This window comes from Mauremys reevesii, linkage group 7, assembly GCF_016161935.1.
Source record: "Mauremys reevesii isolate NIE-2019 linkage group 7, ASM1616193v1, whole genome shotgun sequence".
Lineage (NCBI taxonomy): Eukaryota > Metazoa > Chordata > Testudines > Geoemydidae > Mauremys > Mauremys reevesii.
Genome location: NC_052629.1, coordinates 106,570,667 through 106,588,502, shown reverse-complemented (window position 1 = coordinate 106,588,502; position 17,836 = coordinate 106,570,667). Strand labels below are relative to the sequence as shown.

At 45.3% G+C, this 17,836-nt stretch overlaps 1 protein-coding gene across 5 annotated transcripts in view; it reads left to right on the top strand.

Moving 5' to 3' along the window:
* GRIP2 (glutamate receptor interacting protein 2) overlaps window positions 1-17,836 on the top strand; it is a 463,550-nt gene that overhangs the window by 384,185 nt on the left and 61,529 nt on the right. For all 5 annotated transcript variants that reach the window (XM_039546764.1, XM_039546763.1, XM_039546766.1 and 2 more), the window contains 5 exons: window positions 3,944-4,079; window positions 4,970-5,115; window positions 7,236-7,322; window positions 7,639-7,714; window positions 8,166-8,311. In XM_039546764.1, coding sequence (XP_039402698.1) covers window positions 3,944-4,079; window positions 4,970-5,115; window positions 7,236-7,322; window positions 7,639-7,714; window positions 8,166-8,311 — 591 coding nt within the window. The remainder of the gene's footprint in view (window positions 1-3,943; window positions 4,080-4,969; window positions 5,116-7,235; window positions 7,323-7,638; window positions 7,715-8,165; window positions 8,312-17,836) is intronic.

Sequence of the window (17,836 nt, the reverse complement as noted above, 5' to 3'; positions counted from 1 at the left end):
ATGTAACTTATCCCTGACCTGGAGGGGGTCACTGTTAGGAATGAGAGGGTGGTTAATTCACCAAGCCTGGCCAGTCACTGGTCTCTCTTCTGAGACTGCCATCAAAGGTGGTGGTGGTGAATTATGATGGGAACCACACTGGAACCCCAAACTCATTTCAGATGGGCCCTTGGTCAGGTGTTTCATAAAATGATTTTGCCGGAGGCTCTTGGGTGTCTTGCCAATAATTAGCTATCTGTCTTCGCTTGTCTTAGGTATCTTGGAAGACCTAGGTCCCATTTAGTCAGCTCACTAAATGGACATTGTTTATCTTGACAGATGGATAAAAAAACAATTCTCCAACTTCATTCTAGGCGTTGAGTTTCTTCTTGAACCCACAAGATGGATAATTGCACAATGGGATTTCTCATTTTTAACACTTGTCAAGGACCAAAATCAAGCCCCATTGAAGAGCTAATAATTACCCCTTGTGGCACCATCTGTGTTGATTGGTAGTCTCTTTAGTCAAGAGGAAATTTGCAAGATAGTGCCGGATGGCATTCTGTTTAGAACAGTGGGGAAACAGTGGGAAAGTTTCTGGCAGTTACTGAAATCCTGGATTGGTGAATTGAAAACTGTTACTGTACTTGGCGGTGGATCAAAACTGTTTGAGTTTAAAGACCAGGAGCATAAGGAACATAAAATTTGAGAATGAATCAACGCTTGCCATGTTAAATGGGGGCACAGCAGAGATTGAATACCTTCCAAACGATGCTAGGTCACAAAGGGGTTCCCTGCTCACATTAATCAAGTCCACAGGCTCCTGGTGGGGGGCGCGGGGTGCTTTACAAAACAGCAACATGCAGAGTGACTTCAAAGAAATTGCACCTTGCTTCGTTACTGTGGCATCGCACTAAGAGCAAAGCGCCAGCCAGACCTCGCAGACTGATTGTCATTTGGCACCACAAGTATTAAAACGATGTATACACCAAGCAAAAGGGGAAAAAACAACCCTACAGTTGCAGAGAGCTACTGTAGTGATAAATGATTCCAGCGATATTCAGGGCCTGAAAATGCAACCTCTACAAAGCTTTAAATATTCCCCCTCTCTGTAGCAAATCTCATTTGAGCCTCCTGCATTATTCCATCCAGACAAGCTCATTGTTGACCATTCAGTGTAAAGATGCAAGATTTTAGCTTGCAGCCTCCAAAGCCCTGATCTGGAGCTGCTCTTTACAGTGCATTGAAAGTGGCCGGCGTCCCCTTCTTGTGAGTCTCTTCTGTATCACAGAGCGTATTTTTCCCCTTAAGGTTAAAAATTGTCTTTTTTTTAAAAATTGTAAATGATTTTAAAGCTTATGAAAAATGGAGACTAATAGCTCATAGCATAGGCAGATGCTGTGCAAGTTTCCTTTACCAAGCTCTGTCAAGAAGACACCCAAGTTCCCCCCCCAACCCCGCCAGTGTCTTCCGCTGTTCCTAGTCTTCTGCCTGAGCAAAGAGAGCCCATAATATGTTGTTTCTGTCATGTAGACAAATAGCCCCAGGAGACTAGTCTGAGGCTACCAAATTCAGCTGCAACCCAACTGAGATTTGAATCCCAGTGTCCAGAGATAGGCAATGCCCTACCTCTCCCTCTGCACCAATGCCGGGCACTTCTGAAAATTCCACCAGAGTTTATTTTCCTTCTGCTTCCCTGTCCATGTAAAATACCCAAATGTAAATTGTTAGGGAGGCTGACTTTAAACCATTCGAACATTAGGTGTAAGGTGTCGAAAACTGGAACCAAAAAACAGTGTTTAACATTTCTTGTGTATGCAAGGGCAACATTGTTCCCCAATTGCAAACAAACAAATATTCTCTCTTAAAATAATGGAAGGGGCGGGGAAGTGGGAATGTCATGTCCACAGGAAAAAGAGAACTGACGTTAACACGGTAGACAAGGGGATTAAGTACCACATAATTGACTCAGTTATAAATATTTATAACCATTATGTCTTGTAAAACATGCTCTGCCTATATCCATTATAAGTGTGCAGTACTTTTGACTCCAGCTGGGTATGGAAAATGTCAAAATACCTGTGATAAGCCAGGCAAGCTGAAGAAGGGTGGACTACAGTTGCAACTGAAAACCATCCTAAATGAAAGGATTTTATCCATCCATCCATCCATCCATCCATCCATATCTCCCTAGCTGCCTGGCCATACGCCAACAGAATCTGACTCCTTCCCATCTCGTACCCTGCACGTCCGAATCTTACCACTTCTTCCACCCCAAAATTTCTAAGATCAGTTACGTGTTGTCTGTCCAGGCCCACATCTCCCCTCTTGATTACTGTGACCTCCTCTTCCCCAGCCGCCCTCACACCCACGCTGCCCCTCTCTGGTCCATACAAAACAGAGCTGCTGAGACAATTGCTCTTGGCCATTGCTCTGACCTCATCACATCTCATTTGAATCCCTCTGTTGCCTCCCTTTATTTTACTTGATCAAGCTCAATCTTCTTGTCCTCACACACAAGGTCCTTCGCAGCTCTTCTCCTCCCTAACTGTCCGTCTTGTCTGTGATGCCGGCCTCCCTTGCTCCATCTGCATGCCTTCCATGCTCTTACAACCCCCCGCCTTCTTCCATCCCACCGCTTATACATGGAATACTTTTCCTCAGCTGATCCAAACAGCCATGCCTACGCCAAATCTCTCCTAAGGACACAATTCTACTTCAAGGCCTGTAAGGGTATGTCTACACAGCAGCTAGACATCTCACAGGGTCCTAGAGCGAAGTCTACACAACAGTGAAACAGCCCTGCAGCCTGAGCCCAAGTTGGCTGGCACAGGCAAGACGCGGGTTTTTCTTTGCCGTGTAGACACCCCCCCACACACCCAGAAATCAGCCAATGTAATGGTGCACTGTGTGGGCAGATAAGATGAGCTGGCACTTCAGTTATCATTTATGTTTTTAAAAGTTGCATATAAAATCAATTGTGTGCATATTTGGTTGCATCCCACTACCCACCTCAACTTCTGTACATCACTTGTTTTAGAATGTAAGCTGACAGGGGTAGTCAGTTATCTTTTGTCAAGGTTCAGATTTCTTGGTCAAGGTATAGTCAAGGTCCAGACTCCAGAGAAACATTTTTCGCACAGCAATAACAATAAAGATAAGTAAATAAAAAGGTCCATTCAAAAGTATCCCAGGGGAGGGATAGCTCAGTGGTTTGAGCATTGGCCTACTAAGCCCAGGGTTGTGAGTTCAGTCCTTGAGGAGGCCACTTAGGGATCTGGGGCTGAAATTGGTCCTGCTAGTGAAGGCAGGGGGCTGGACTCAATGACCTTTCAAGGTCTCTTTCAGTTCTAGGAGATTGGTATATCTCCAATTATTTTTCTTTTCTTTTTCTTTTTTTTTTTCATCTGGCGGTACGGATTTGGCCCACGGTTCGCCTATTGATTGCCCTGAGGAGTGTGACTTGAGACAACACCCACCATAACTGGATTCTGATTCTGTTTGGAGCCTCTGGGCACTAGTGTAATATTTAGTAGTAATAATTGTTTACAATGTGGTTTGGGTTACTCTGAAGCATCAAATGTCTAAATAGATACAGATATTTTTGTCATGATCCAAAATAGGTAGGAGTGACCTGGAAGAAACCATCAGTTTTTTCCTGAGTTTCCGTAAAAGGGAGATATTGCTTCAGAAGTGAAACGGGAGAAATGAGATGAACAAGTTGACAGGAAAGGGAACCATTCTATTGTCCTTTTTTCTTTTTTTTTCTTCTCCCCCTCGTCTTCCTTTCCTCTACCCTTCTGCTGCTGATACCCCCATCTCAGTTTTTCTGTATTTTTTTTCAAAGAAATTAACTAGTTCTATGCTTGGTCCCACCATACACTGGGATATAGTGCTCCCAGGGTGTGAACCTTCCACTGAAACAGTCACAGGTACAGTTTTTGTTTCTGATATTTCTCTTCAGAGGAATTCAGAGGGGTCACCATTGTGGAGCTGATTAAGAAAGAGGGAAGCACCCTTGGCTTAACTATATCCGGTGGCACAGACAAAGATGGAAAGCCAAGGGTCTCAAACCTGAGGCCAGGAGGGCTGGCAGCAAGGTGAGAAAATCTGTGTGGAAAGTGTTGTATGTGGATGTATTGAATACCTGATGGAATAAGGACAAGTGAGTTGGCTTTGGATTATTTTTAATAGTACCATGAGATGTCAAGTTATTCATCTCATAAGAAAAGCCTGTTGCTCCATTTGGAGTTTTTTCCTGTGAGCCATGCAATGATCACGAAACCACGTTTTAGAACAGGTTTTGGAATGGGTAAACAAAACCAGTTTCTGTGGTTTCTCTCAATCCCATCAGTTACAAACATAAGTGGTTCCACAAAACCCAAGCAGTTTTATTTTTAAATGCATCTAAATAGTAGATTATATCCTGGCTAAGGGGAGTGAATACACTTAGCCTAATTCTGAACCAACTCGAACAGTGGGCTTAAAAGTTTAACTCCAGCACTAACATTGTCATTGTAGGATACATGATCAGTTAGGCAACTGTGGAGCGGAGTGGGGGAGCAGACAGGGTGAAGGAGAGGAGAAAAGGAGGGGAAATAGTAGAATAATTTTGCAGGGAGCAAGCAGAAAGAGGGGAAAAAAACAGAGCTTGTCTTGTTTGCTTGAACTTTTTCCAGATGTTGCACTTAACATTGGTCTCTTGTTTTCCCATGATAACCTCTCACAGCGGGGTGAGTGGCATGGAGGGAAGTTGCAAACATGTATTTTTCAATTATTATTATTTGTCTGAATCTGAAGGCTTGCCCCTAGAAAAATAGTCGATGGGCACATTTTCCAGCCAAGTGGAAATATTTCCTATTCCTTTTGATAATACAGCTAAAATTGGTTAATCTTTGGTGGCATTTTTTTTTACAAAATTCTCCAGTAGAGATGATGTCCCAGGCAGAGCATAATGGAGAATCTTATTGTTGCTGTTGTTTCTTTACAGAAGTGATCAGTTAAACGTTGGAGACTACATCAAGTCAGTGAATGGGATTAACCTGACTAAACTGCGGCATGATGAAATTATAAGCCTGTTGAAGAATGTAGGGGAAAGGGTGGTTCTGGAGGTGGAGTATGAACTGCCCCCAGCTGGTGTGTGTCTCTAAGATAATGTTACTTTCTTTGCTTGACTGTCTCATTCTGTGATACAGATGGGATTTGTTTGTTATGCCCTTTACCAAAAAGGATGTTTAATGGGGCAGCATTATGTTCTGTCTTCATCTGTCTGTGAAACATTGGTAGAGGCTGCAGATCCACTCTTCAAGTGCAGTTAGTTCTCTCTCTATTTCCAGTATAATGGGTGCCTGCTCATGCACACTGGCCGGAGATGGTTGATTAGATTTCTGTTGCCTTGCTGTGACTTGGCAGCAAATCCCTGATCTGCATCCCAACGCTACCCCTCTCTCTCTCTCCTTTTTTTTCTTTTTCTTTTGTGTATCGTGGTTATAGGAAAGTATTCAGAACCCTAACTACCCAATTAGTACTCCTTTCTGCTTTCTCTGTTGAACTGTATTAAATGTTGTTTCTTCTGAACACTTCCATTTGCTACATGTCTTCAACAGGTAGGCTGAAAAACTGTTCTGTAGCTAGAGGGTCTTAAAACCAGAAGCAGATGAACCACTTCAGATAAAAGGATTCTTTTTATGAGGGTTGAATTTTTTTTGGCTTAATATTTATTAAGAGCAAAGCAATAATGCACAAAAAATTTTTTTTTTTTGAAAACTCATTCATTGAGGCCTTTCCATCATAAGAATGATAATTTCAATATTGACGCCCATCCCCTGTGATTTCCCTTCCCGCCCCAACCCCCCCCCCAAAAAAACCCTAACTACCAAAAAAATAAAATCTTGAAACAAATCAACCTAAACCAGAAAGGAAAAGTAAATTAATAAAATTAATCTCTCATTCTACTGAGCATGCTCACCCTACATCTCTCTAAGGGCTTGGCTACACTTGTGAGTTACAGCGCAATAAAGGAGCCCCGGGCGCACTAGCTCACTCCCCGTCCACACTGGCAAGGCACATAGAGTGCTCTGACTCTGCGGCGACAGCGCTGCTGGTACTCCACCTCGCCAAGTAGAATAACATTTGCTGCGCCCCCGCTGGAGGGCCGTGGCGCCAGTGTGAACGAGGTGTTGCATTACTGTGCTGTGATCAGCCTCCGGAAATGTCCCATAATCCCCTTAAGTCAATTGGCCACTCTTGTCATTGTGAAATTGGCTGCAGGAATGAGGAAAAGCCCTTTCAAAGCTCCGTTTCGGAGAAGCCTGCTCCGAGAAAAAGCAAACATTTACTGTTTGCTTTGAGTGAGTGGGGACGGGGAGGGGGATCTGAACTTACAAGACAACATGCTGACACGCTCTCAGTACCCCAAAAACCCACTCTCTCCTCCCCACATCACACAACACACTCCCTGTCACACTCCACCCCACCCCGTTTGAAAAGCATGTTGCAGTCACTTGCATGCTGGGATAGCTGCCCATAATGCACCACTCCCAATGCTGCTGCAAGTGCCACAAATGTGGCCATGCCAGTGCGCTTGAAGCTATCAGTGTGGACAGACTCCAGCGCTTTCCCTACTGCGCTCTCTGAAGGCGGGTTTAACTCACAGAGCTCTACATCTGCAAGTGTAGCCATGCCCTAAGCTAGTTGGGTAAAGAACCCAAAGTGAGGGAGAGTGGCAGGGAGCACCATTAATGGTAAAATGAATACACTCCTTAATGGCTGCGCATCAGAGAATGGACATTTTTGTTTTTCCTCATTCACTGTACTTTCTTGACCTTAAGTGGAGCAGTATATTCAGCATGAAGTTACTGATTTTCCCCTAGGTTCAGTTTAAAGCATTCACTTCCATTTTTCCCCCTCTAAAAGTCAAAATATGGCGGAGGGATCCTCCTTGCTAAAAGGTTGGCTTAGGAATTTTTTTATTTTTTAGGTCAACAGTTGACTGTATTTGTGTTTTAATTAAAAACATCAAGAACTTTGCATCTCTATGACTGAGGCTGCTGGCTTTTGAATGGCACAGAACACAGTGAAACTGGTTGAGATATGGTAGGGTTTCACTTCAGTGTCCAAGTATTAGTCTAGGCAGATTGGGGGAAATCTAGAATATAAATGCTGTATTTTAATGCTATTATTTCCTAGTCTTAAGAGGAAAAGACGCTTATGTTTGGGTTACAGGCATCTTTCTCCTTTTTTCCCTCCGCATATAGCACCGGAGAGCAGCTCTGGCATTATTCCAAAGACCATAGAGGTGTGCCTATACAAGGAGGGCAACAGTTATGGCTTCGTGCTAAGAGGTCAGTGACTTCTCAGAGGAGGATGGTACAGACTGGATGTGCAAAATGTTGGTTGGGGTGCCTCTGAGAATGCAGGAACGAAAGGGATGAGTGAAAATGAGTGTTGAAAATCTTGTATGAGAGACAAAACTGCCTTGAAGTACGTACTGACCAACCTTCAAGGACTGCTGGCTGACTATCCAGAGCCGTCTTTGCTCGCAAGCTTTGTCAGCTATTAAATGAAAAATGTCCCTTGTCCCTTAACACCCCTATTAAGACAATAAAGGTGTGCAGCTCTAGAGATTAGTTACTAATGGCTTTTCTGGTTTTGTTCTAGGGGGAGCCCATGAAGATTGGCACAAATCCAGACCATTAGTACTCACCTACGTAAGGCCAGGTGGCCCTGCAGACAGGTAATGCTCAGGTTTTATCTCCTTTCGCAATTGAGGTTAACAAAATGTATGCACAGCTCTAACCAGACTTCAGGATATAAAAGCCCGTGGCCCATCTCATCTGTCTCCCCTGGGTATTTAATTACGGCTTTCAATGTAGAGGTCTTGTGAAGTTGTAGCCATAGGATGGCTATCTTGATATATCTTGGTTTCCTGTAGGGATGTCTGTTATGCCTAGGAGTACCTCTTCCAAAATGATCCCTTAATTAGCTGAATGTAAATCTCTCAAGGACCACCATTGCTATGATAGAGAGTAACATATTAAGGGGTCTGAGGCAGGATCTTTAGTCTCATACTGCTAAATAAACACGATGGACATCAGATTATAAATACCCTAAACTATTGTCCAGGGGAATGTTCAGATCATGTTTGATCAAGATTTGTACTGAATTCTGCCTCTGGCTTCCTGCAGGGAAGGGTCCTTGAAAATTGGGGACAGGCTGCTGAGTGTTGATGGGATTCCCCTTCACAGCGTAACTCATGCCGATGCGCTGAACATCCTGCGTCAGTGCAGCCAGGAGGCGCTCTTCCAGATTGAGTATGATGTCACCATTATGGGTAAGGACAAGCAAATTGAGGGCGCTGAAAGAGTTGCTCTGGGATGGACTTTTCAACGGGTGCCTGGGAGGTTGATTACTTGATCTTAGGGGTTATGCCAGCTGCGTTAGTTGATTTCTGTGGGAAATCACTGAGTAAGGTACTTCTCAACATAGGAAAGGCAGACTCTGGCCCGTGGTTGGTAGAGCTCTGAGTAGGTTTAGATGATAAAGGGGTTGGAATACCTGGAACTGCTGATGCTCTGTTTTCATCAGTGGTGGCAACAGTGGTTCATTTTATGAGAGGAAATAGTGTAGACAAGGCCACAGACAGGAAGTCCCAGGGGCTGGGACTGAAGAGGTACAGAAAGAGGGGCTGTATGGCTGTGCAGCAAATGCCTGTAGTAAATCTGGGCAGGAGACTGACTAATTGACTAATGGATACTGGACATGGACATATTTTGGTTCGGGAGCTTGAATGTGTCTGTTGGGAGAGGTTCAGTTTCATGGTTTTAGTTCAGATCAAATTCTAATAGAAACAATAGGAGGTCAATGGAAACTCCCAATTAAAGAACACCTGCTAGAAAAGTACAGAGGATGAGGAGGTATTTCTAAACAATTTCCTTGAGGGTCTGAGTTTCAGACCATGGGGGAGGGGTTGGAATTAGCTGCTGTATAACAACTTAGAGCTGCTCTGTAACACACATGTTACTTCAGCGAGCATAGTTAATGAGTTTAAAGTTACCAGAGCCCAAAGCTGTGTTGGCTATGAAGCCCAGTGAGCTGTGGTTAGATTCTGGTGCCATGTACAAGTCACAATTATTTCTGGAGCCTTTTCTGCCAACACCATGTACCAGGTCAGCATGTCTGGAGCCAGCAAGAGAAGAGGCTAATGAGGTCAGATTGTTTCCTGATTTGCCAGCAAGGTAGGAAATCAAAGGTGGCTGCAGTCCAGAGAGCATTCATGAGTTTCTCAAGGAGAAAAGGATTAGAGGGCTAAAGAGCTGTTTTCCCAGTTGAAATCTTTTGAGAGCTTTGCACAATGTGTTTTGGGTCATAAGAAAATGTCTCCAGAATTATTCACTCATTAGACAAAGAAACAAAATGTCAGAGGGTTTTTTTTTCTTGTGGTTCCCTCCCACACACACTTTCTTAAAATCTCTCTTTTCCCATTCCTGTTTCTCTTGCTTCCAACAAAGTCTCCTCACCAATAAATACAGTCCACAATCACTCCTCAAGAGAGACCCGGGACTGGAAGAGCCAGGGGTGTTGGAAGGCATCTCTACTCTGACTTGCATTGGCAGAGGTGTGTGAAGGAAGCTCGCACAGTAGTTACCTGCCCTCTCTGCCCATGTTTCAAATGCAGTCTCACTTTCATAGTTTATCTATCTATTGCCACAAGGTTTTTGAGCCCCGTAACAGGGTGGCATGCCCCTTTAAGGGCCAGATGCCTGGAGCCAGCCAGCCCAGGTCATTAATCAGATATGGCTATGAAAGGCATAGGTGCTCCTTTTAAAGAGCTGCAGCAAATGGCTGGGAAAAGGATTGTCTGCAGAGAGAATCTGCAGGCAGACCCTTGAGCAGGGGAAAAACTCCAGGAAGGAAGGCTCAGGGGAGCAGCCCTGTGGCCACTGTCCTGTGTAAGGGTCAGAGAATTGAGAGAATTGAGTGTGAAGAAAGCCAAGGGCCTGCAGATGGCAGAAGAGACATTTGCTAATGATCTCTTTGAGTGCTTCGGTGAGGGAAGGCCAAAGGAAGCACCTTGTGTGCTGTCCTGAAGAAGAGCTAGGGAGCAGAGAGAACGCCCAGGAGGCACAGGACTTGTATTAAGCCCAGTGTGGGTGAACATTGTTATTGCCTTCTTTGAAGAAAGACTGAAGAAGAGTCAAGAGTGGGAAAAAATGTGGCAGACTCTGAGGTGTTTTGAGTTACATTAGTCAGAGTGTAGTAGGTTACCCCATGACAAGGGTCCTCAACCCAAGAAAGTGGTATTTCAGGAGCATAGGGATTGACACCTAGGAAGGATGGGAAACTGAGACTAGGTACCTGTGGGGCACCTTCCAGGCATGAGGGGGAACCAGAGAGAGGCCTGACATGGAATAAGTCCTTTCCACTGTTTCTGTGGTGGTATTTATCGCTCTAGTTTATTTGTAGTTTTCTGAATACTAACAGTTCCAGAAATCTCAGTAGGGAAGATCCTCTCTCTTTATTAGTTGTTGCTATTTTTCAACTGTCGGACAATCAGGTGGACTGGATTAAGGAACGTTCTGCAGAATGAAGCTTTACACAAGCATTCCATGACTCCAGGAGTCTGTGCAAATGCAAACAGCTAATGGTGGGTGAGAAGCAGGCCTTTAAAGATACATCCGTGGTTCATATTTTGTATAGGGTTGATGGTTTTAAAACCTGACTTGGTCACACTAAGAGAGATCAGTTCAAGTCTCTTGCATTTCTTCATAACTTGACACCTAAATATTAGGGTTGAAGGAGCATAGAATAGTGGTCTGACTTTGTACAGCCAATCTTAGGGTGTGTGTGTGTGTGTGTGTGTGTGTGTGTGTGTGTGTGTGTAATGGGACAGTTTCTCCATAAAGAGTTAATTTCTAATCCCGTGGAAGTGGAATCATGATGTACTTTCGTTGTCTGAGATTGGAAGGACAGAGCTTTTATTTATTTATTTATTATGGGAAGCACAAAAATGGGACTTATTATTTTAAATGTTGTGGTCTAAAGAGGATGGTTCACCAGCCTGCCACAAGGGAAGTGGGGTAGGAGGAAGGTGTGAGACATCAAAGTAGCAGCTAATATGCGAGCGAGCTCCCCCTGCCACTAGTCCTGTGGATAGTAATGTTTGTTCCTTTGTTTTTGATTGCCTCTCAGCATCATTGACCATAAGGTGAAATTATTTTAACTCTCTTTATTACTGTAATCCAAATACAGGAGGAGAGATGTTGCTATTTCTAAGCTTCTGTCCGTTGGGCAAATTCATTTTTGATTGGATAGTGTTTTACATTTTGAGGTGGGGCAGAGAAACCATTAGAAGTCCCCTCTCTTCTGCTCTCTGTGAAGGCAACAGTCTCCCCACAGGAGGTGCATGTTTATAAATGTGCAACCAATGTGCTGTGAGGAACTTCTGTCTACAGAGCTGGCAAGGCTGCCTGTGGCTCGGCAGATGCTGGCTTCGCCCCCTGAAGCAGGATGGAGCATTTTTAGTTATACTGATTTAAAGTGAATTAAAAATGAGTCTTTAATTGTCCCTCTGTGGTTTTTCCTTAATTTAGTTTTTACAGTTCCTTGCTTTATCACTTGTTCCTCTCACACTGGTTTAACTCTTCCTGAGATTGTTTTGGTCTGAAAGGAGAAATAACCTTAATTCTTTCAGACAGAGGGAAAGTGTGTGTTGGCAGTGTGGATTTCCTCCCTCCCCCCATTCACCTGTTAGTTCCTAGTTTGCTCCTGAAGTAGGGTACATGGACCTCCACAGGGCCAGAATGAACATTGGCAAAATAATAATTTGTACAGATTGTATTCTCCATCTGAGGCCATCAAAACCCCTTCAAACATTCAATTAAATAGTCCCCATTTTTCAGCTGGGAAGCATAAGGCACAGAGCAGCTGAGTGACTAGTACAAGGCCCTACAGCATATTGGTGACAGAGTTAGGGATAGACCCCAGAGCTTCTCACACATGGGCATTGCTCTAACCACTAGGCTTTGCTCCCTCTGGTTGAGATGGCAGGAAGAAGCTGAAGTGCCTTGGGTACTTCCTGATTCTTCACTGGGGCCATGGAGACCCATTTGCCTGGAACAGTGAAGCAAATGAACTTGGACACTGATAAGCTATCTGGGAAAATGTAAAATATAACTAGTGTTGAGGACTGACCGCTGTGGAGTGCAGGTATTGTTTTGATTACTGTCCTTCATAGGAGCCCGGTCAGTAGAAGGTGCTGAGGGGATCTTCTGAATCATAGCGTTTCCCAGATGCACTGGCAGTTTGTGTTCCTGGTCAGCACTGCCCACTTTTGAGAGCAGCTGGGCTCCATACAGCTCTTCCAAACGCAAGGGAGATTGCAGTAGAGTTCCATTGCCACAGGACTGTCCCACCTCAGCAGATGTTTCACGTGGAGGAGGGAAAATTGGCAGGGCCTATGCGCCAAGGTTTTTCACCAGTGGAATTGGGCCACATGGTGTGCTCTTTTAACTGGTGCTTTCATGGTTAAATTGCTCTCTTACCTGAGATTTTTCAAAGCCACCTAAGGAGTTAAATTGGACTCCCATTAAAATGAATAGGAATTCAGTGTCCAAATCCTGAAGGCAGCTTTGAAAGTCTTTGCCCTGGTATTTACTGTAGCATTTATCTAGCAGCAGCAGTAGCAAACATTTTCCTGTGTCAACATTATATTTCATGGGCTCTTCTAAAGCAATATGCAGCATTTAAATAGTGACTTTGTAAACAAGCCGTATCTGCTGCTGCACAGGGCTGAAGGCTTTTAAGATTGACTCACTGTTTGGGGAAGCTATCTGCTGGAGAAGATGAATGGACTAGAGGGTTGCTGTGTTTCTCTACCCTCTCTCCCTTCCCAGCTGCCTACCAGCCCACTAACATTAGCTGGAGACTACAGTTCTGTATGACTCTCTGCTTTCTCACCAGGAGAGAGACTAATGTCCTGCAGCATTAAATGAACTCCAGGTCTTCAGCAGCAATTCGGCAGCAGGGGGGTCCTTCCACTCCGGGACCCGCCACCGAAGTGCCTCGAAGACCCGCGGCAGGGGGTCCTTCCACCCCGGGACCCGCCGCCGCCGAAGTGCTGGGTCTTCGGCGGCAATTGGGCGGCAGGGGCCCCCCGTCGCAGAAGACCCCAGGCCCCCTGAATCCTCTGGGCATCCCTTGTTGACTGCTCTGCATGAGCTGAGTAGTGGCAGTATCTGTCTGGCCTTCAGGGGTGTCCCATGAAACTGTGTAAACTTACATGAACTCTGAGAACCGAATGAATTTACAGCTGACTTAGTGTCAGTAAGCAGGAACCTCTGTATGGAGGTGCATTTTCAGCATGGGATATGCCTTTTCTCCCTGCTCTCCTCACGGTGCATGCTTGGCTGCCAAAGCATCTATCCAGAGGGAGTTTAACAAAACTGGGAGGGGATCGAGAGCTACATGCAAAACAGAAAAGAAATGCTGTTGTGCCTCCTATGTATGTGATTGAGGACAAGGGTCTTAAAATGCAGCCACAAAACCCACCTGTGGGGCTAGCTGGCTGACAAGTTCTTCCTGTACTTGTGAAACATTTGTCTTGGCAGACTGAACTGAACCAAGAGGACACTGATTCCATAGCATCCATGAACTCATCCCATGAGCAGCCTGTCAGCTGGCAGCCAGTTATCAAAACCATGTGTGTGGGGGGGACACAGCCTGCTGTGGTCTGACTTGGGATGCTTCTCCTCCAGGTTGACAGGGAGATGGATTCATTGTACCTAAACAACCTTGATGGTGTTTAATGCTTTGTTTTTGCGGAAGAAAATTAGGGTTTAAGAGATTGTTGGGAACAACCCAACCTAAAGGTTCAGGCAGCTCTTAGAAGCTAGTGCTGGGCAGCCCTTGACAGGGTCGGGAGTTGGGTTCAGTATGGACAAGCGTGGGAAGGATTTGGCAGCATTTGTGAACTGTTAACGCCTCTTTGAATCAGCTTGAAGCCTCACCAAGGGCCTTTCTCCTGGTATACTTGAACCTGTGCTGAAATTCATAAGGCCCTGATTCAACTCCTCATGAAGTCAATGGGAGCATTTCCATTCATTTCAGTGGCAGTTGTATCAGGCCGTAAATATGACAAAGGTCGAGGAGTTAGGGATTCGTTTGGGTGTTATCCAGGCCAATAAGGGGCTGTGTCAGCACCTGCCCTGTATCCCTGAGTGCTTCTGTGCTGTGCAGCTTTGGTTCAGCAACCTGCTCACAGCTGCAGTGGCCTCACCCTGGCTCCCCTCAGCCTGGTTACTCCTTGCAGGGTGACACCAATAGCCCTTCCACTCCCGAGTCTCTCCCAAACCGTCTCCTCTGCACTGTCCAGTCCCTCTAGCTGGGTTGTCACAGAAGTTATGAAGTTCACTGCCAACGAAGAGACAGAGCACACATCAACCTGGTAGTTTTAGCTGAGGGCTTCATCCTTCAGCTGAACACACAGCACTGCGATGGTTTAGTAATAAAACACGAGTCAGTTTATTAATAAAGAGCAGAGATTAAAGTGAGAGGTAAAACCAGAAGAGACAGCCACAGGTACAAGTAAAACAAAACAAAACATGTGTTCTTCTGGCTAAAACTTAACTTCAGCAAGTTACAGTCTTTGTCTAAGCAGGTTTCTCACCTATAGTTGGGCCCCAGAGATTTTAATCCCTTTGGGTGAAGGATCTGCCTTTCTCAGAATACAAGAGTTCTGACCTCCTTGTGTCCCACAAGTTATGGATGCCAAAATGCCTTTCTGATTCTGCTTATGTTTCCTAAAGTCTATTGTCTCTGTTTCAAGAGCCAGGAAGACTTTCTGGGGTGGCTTCAACCCCCATCATAATAGTTAAGCGGTCTTCCTGCCCCGCCCCCTGCTCATTTAGCTTGATGGCTTTGTTTGCCTTTTATGTAGATGTACTTTTCATTGTCCTCTGCGGTACTACCTGGCTCAATTTACATTGGAGACACTGGAAACCAGGCAAAACAAAATTCTTTTGTCTAGGAGAGGCTGGGCTTAGGCACTGCTTTCCAAACACCTGTTAAAAGCATATTTCCAGCACAAACCTTTATGCACTGCCCGTGCATCCGTCATACAATTAATATTAATGTCCCGTGTGTTACCAATTTGCATGCAATACCTCACCACATGACACCTTTTAGACACAGATTGTGACAGCAGTGAGCAGGGGCAATGAGTGTGTCAGCCTGATGTGGATTATGGTATGCTGTGCCCTCTGCCATTTGGCATGGAGGGATTCCCTGGATCACAATTGGATCATTTCAGATTTGCTTCTAGAGAGAGGGGAAAGTGTGAGGGTAGAGAATTTTTCCCCAAGCTGGCACACCCATTCCTATCAGGAGATGGATGATTTTTTTTTTTATTTTTGGCCAAAACAGGGAATTAGGGGTCAGAAGGCTTCTACTAGTCACATCTTCGCTACCAATTGACTCGCTATGTGTCTTTGCGTAAGTCGCTTATCTCAATGTCTTTGTTTCCCCATCTGTAAAATGGGCCATAAAGTGTTTTGAGATCCCTATGTGAAAGTCAATATAATAGTGCAAGGTATTACTTGCTTTACAGGGCCTTGGCTCCTTTAGTGATTAACAAAATATGACACGCATTAGAAAAGCTGCTGGGTATGTTTAGGCTGTGCAGCAGTGGGCTCTGTTCTGTTAGCTGAGCAGTAACGGATGCATAGCCCTGGGGGACACTGAAGGTTTGAGCTGGATATCTCTTAAGCTCTGAGCCTCCAAACAGCTGATTAAAACTGTGTTGGTTTGTGAGAGAGAATCTTACCCACAGTGAACTGGGCTTTACTCTGATCTGTAGTGGGATTGGTGTCCTTCCCCCTGTTACGGAGCACAGCGCCTAGTCTGCCTTGTTCTACTTATGCTACACACCTGAAATGCCCAGATGACTAATTTTTTAGGGCTTCTTTATTATCCCTCTCTGCTGCTGCCACTAGCACCTTCTTTCCATGCCTGAGGAAGGTGCTGAAATGCCTAATGCCACAGTAATATCTCCCTAGTGCCGAAGGGACTCATAGAAATTGATTCAATCATGTGCACGTTCACTTTGCCTGCTGACTTTTCTCAACAATTCTTTTAAATTAGTTTTGAACTTAATAGCCCTGTGCTAATTGCTCCGTACTAATTTTGCTAAATTGCAGGTGTCTGATCCTAATTTGGGAGAAGAGTAAATTGTCTTTCCCTAGCACAATGACATAAGTTTGAATGGCTGGTCTCTCCAACTAATGCCTTTTTTAAAATGAACAGAGGGCAATCCCTGGTCATTGTCCTAGAGGTCAGCAGCATGTGGTGACTCAGGGCTTGTTTACACACACAAGTTTGCACCGGTTTTACTAATGGTGTGTGTTTGTTTAAACTGATTTAGTTAACTCTGTGAAACTGTGTGTGTGGAAACTTTGAGTGGATTGCCCAGTATCTCAATGAGAGTTTCCTGGAGATCTCCAAGGCAGATTCCTGTTCCACCACTCAGTCTAGGCATGTGGTGGTAGGTGCATCATACAGACACAAGCCTGCTTTCTGCAACCTTCCTGCCCCCAACAACTCTGGGGTAGAGAAGAGCTCCTAGTATGAGTCTCTGGCCTCCAAGTCATCCTCTGCCTCTGGGCCCCCCTCCCCCTCCACATCCTCGTCCAAGATTTCCTCGTCCTGGCTCAGTCCACTCTCAACTGGCACGTGAGCCACCAAACTATCCACAGTGGACTTCTCAGTGGAGCTGGGGTCGCCACCGAGTATCGTGTCCAGCTCTTTGTAGAACCAGCAGCTCGTGGGTGCAGCACCGGATCGGCAGTTTGCCTCCCATGCCCTGTGGTAGGCGTTGCGCAGATCCCTTCACTTTTACCCTGCACTGCAGTGTGTCCAGGTCATGGCCCCTTTCTGTCATGCATTGTGAAATCTGTCCATAGGTATCGTAATTCCTACAGCTGGAGAGCAGCTGGGACTGGACGCATCCTCTCACCAAATGCTGATGAGGTCCAGCAGCTCGGTATTGCTCCAAGTGGGGGATCGACTGGTGCATGGAGCAGGCATGGCCACCTGGAAAGATGCGCTGAGACGACTGCACGCATCACTGAGCAAACAGGAAGGGGACTTTCAAAATTTCCTAGGAATTTACGGGGTGGAGATGATTGTTGGTCACCTGAGGGCAGGGCAGTAGAGTTCAAACCGATGATCAGAGAGTCAAGAACAAACATTGTGGGACACTTCTCAGGGGCCAACTGCAGTGCTGTAATTGAGCAGGGTGTCTACCCTAGCACAGTGGCTCTGTACCCCTGGCGCAGAAAGCTGTACACCTCTCGGTGGGGGTGGATTTTTTACAGCGCTGCAGCTGCGCAGTTTCTGCACCCTAAGTGGCTTGGCAGTGTGTACACCTTGAGAGTTACAACACAGAAAGCTGCTTTACTGTGCAGAAACTTGCCAGCGTAGACAAGGCCTAACACCCACAGGCTGCAAAACCAATATCCTAAATCCCTGAACCCAAATGGCTTAGCTCTAACCTAGAAGGTCCCTTGGGCAGTACCTCTATTGTTTGTACTCAGCTCTCTACTACCAAAAGAGGCTTAATTTAATTGCTCCTTTCATTGCATCCTGAAAGAATGTGTGACACACCCTTTGGCACACTAATTGACACTAACACGTTAAAACTATTTTAGCTCGAATCTTGTTCAAACCAAGCTTAAACATGGATCCCCACGGGGAGTAAAAAGCCATTGTGAACAGGGCCTAACTGAGATCTAGAAAACTGAAGCGCTGCACATCTCCTGGCAAAAGCCCAGGTATTGGAAACTTCTGCTCATCTAGGCCTGGT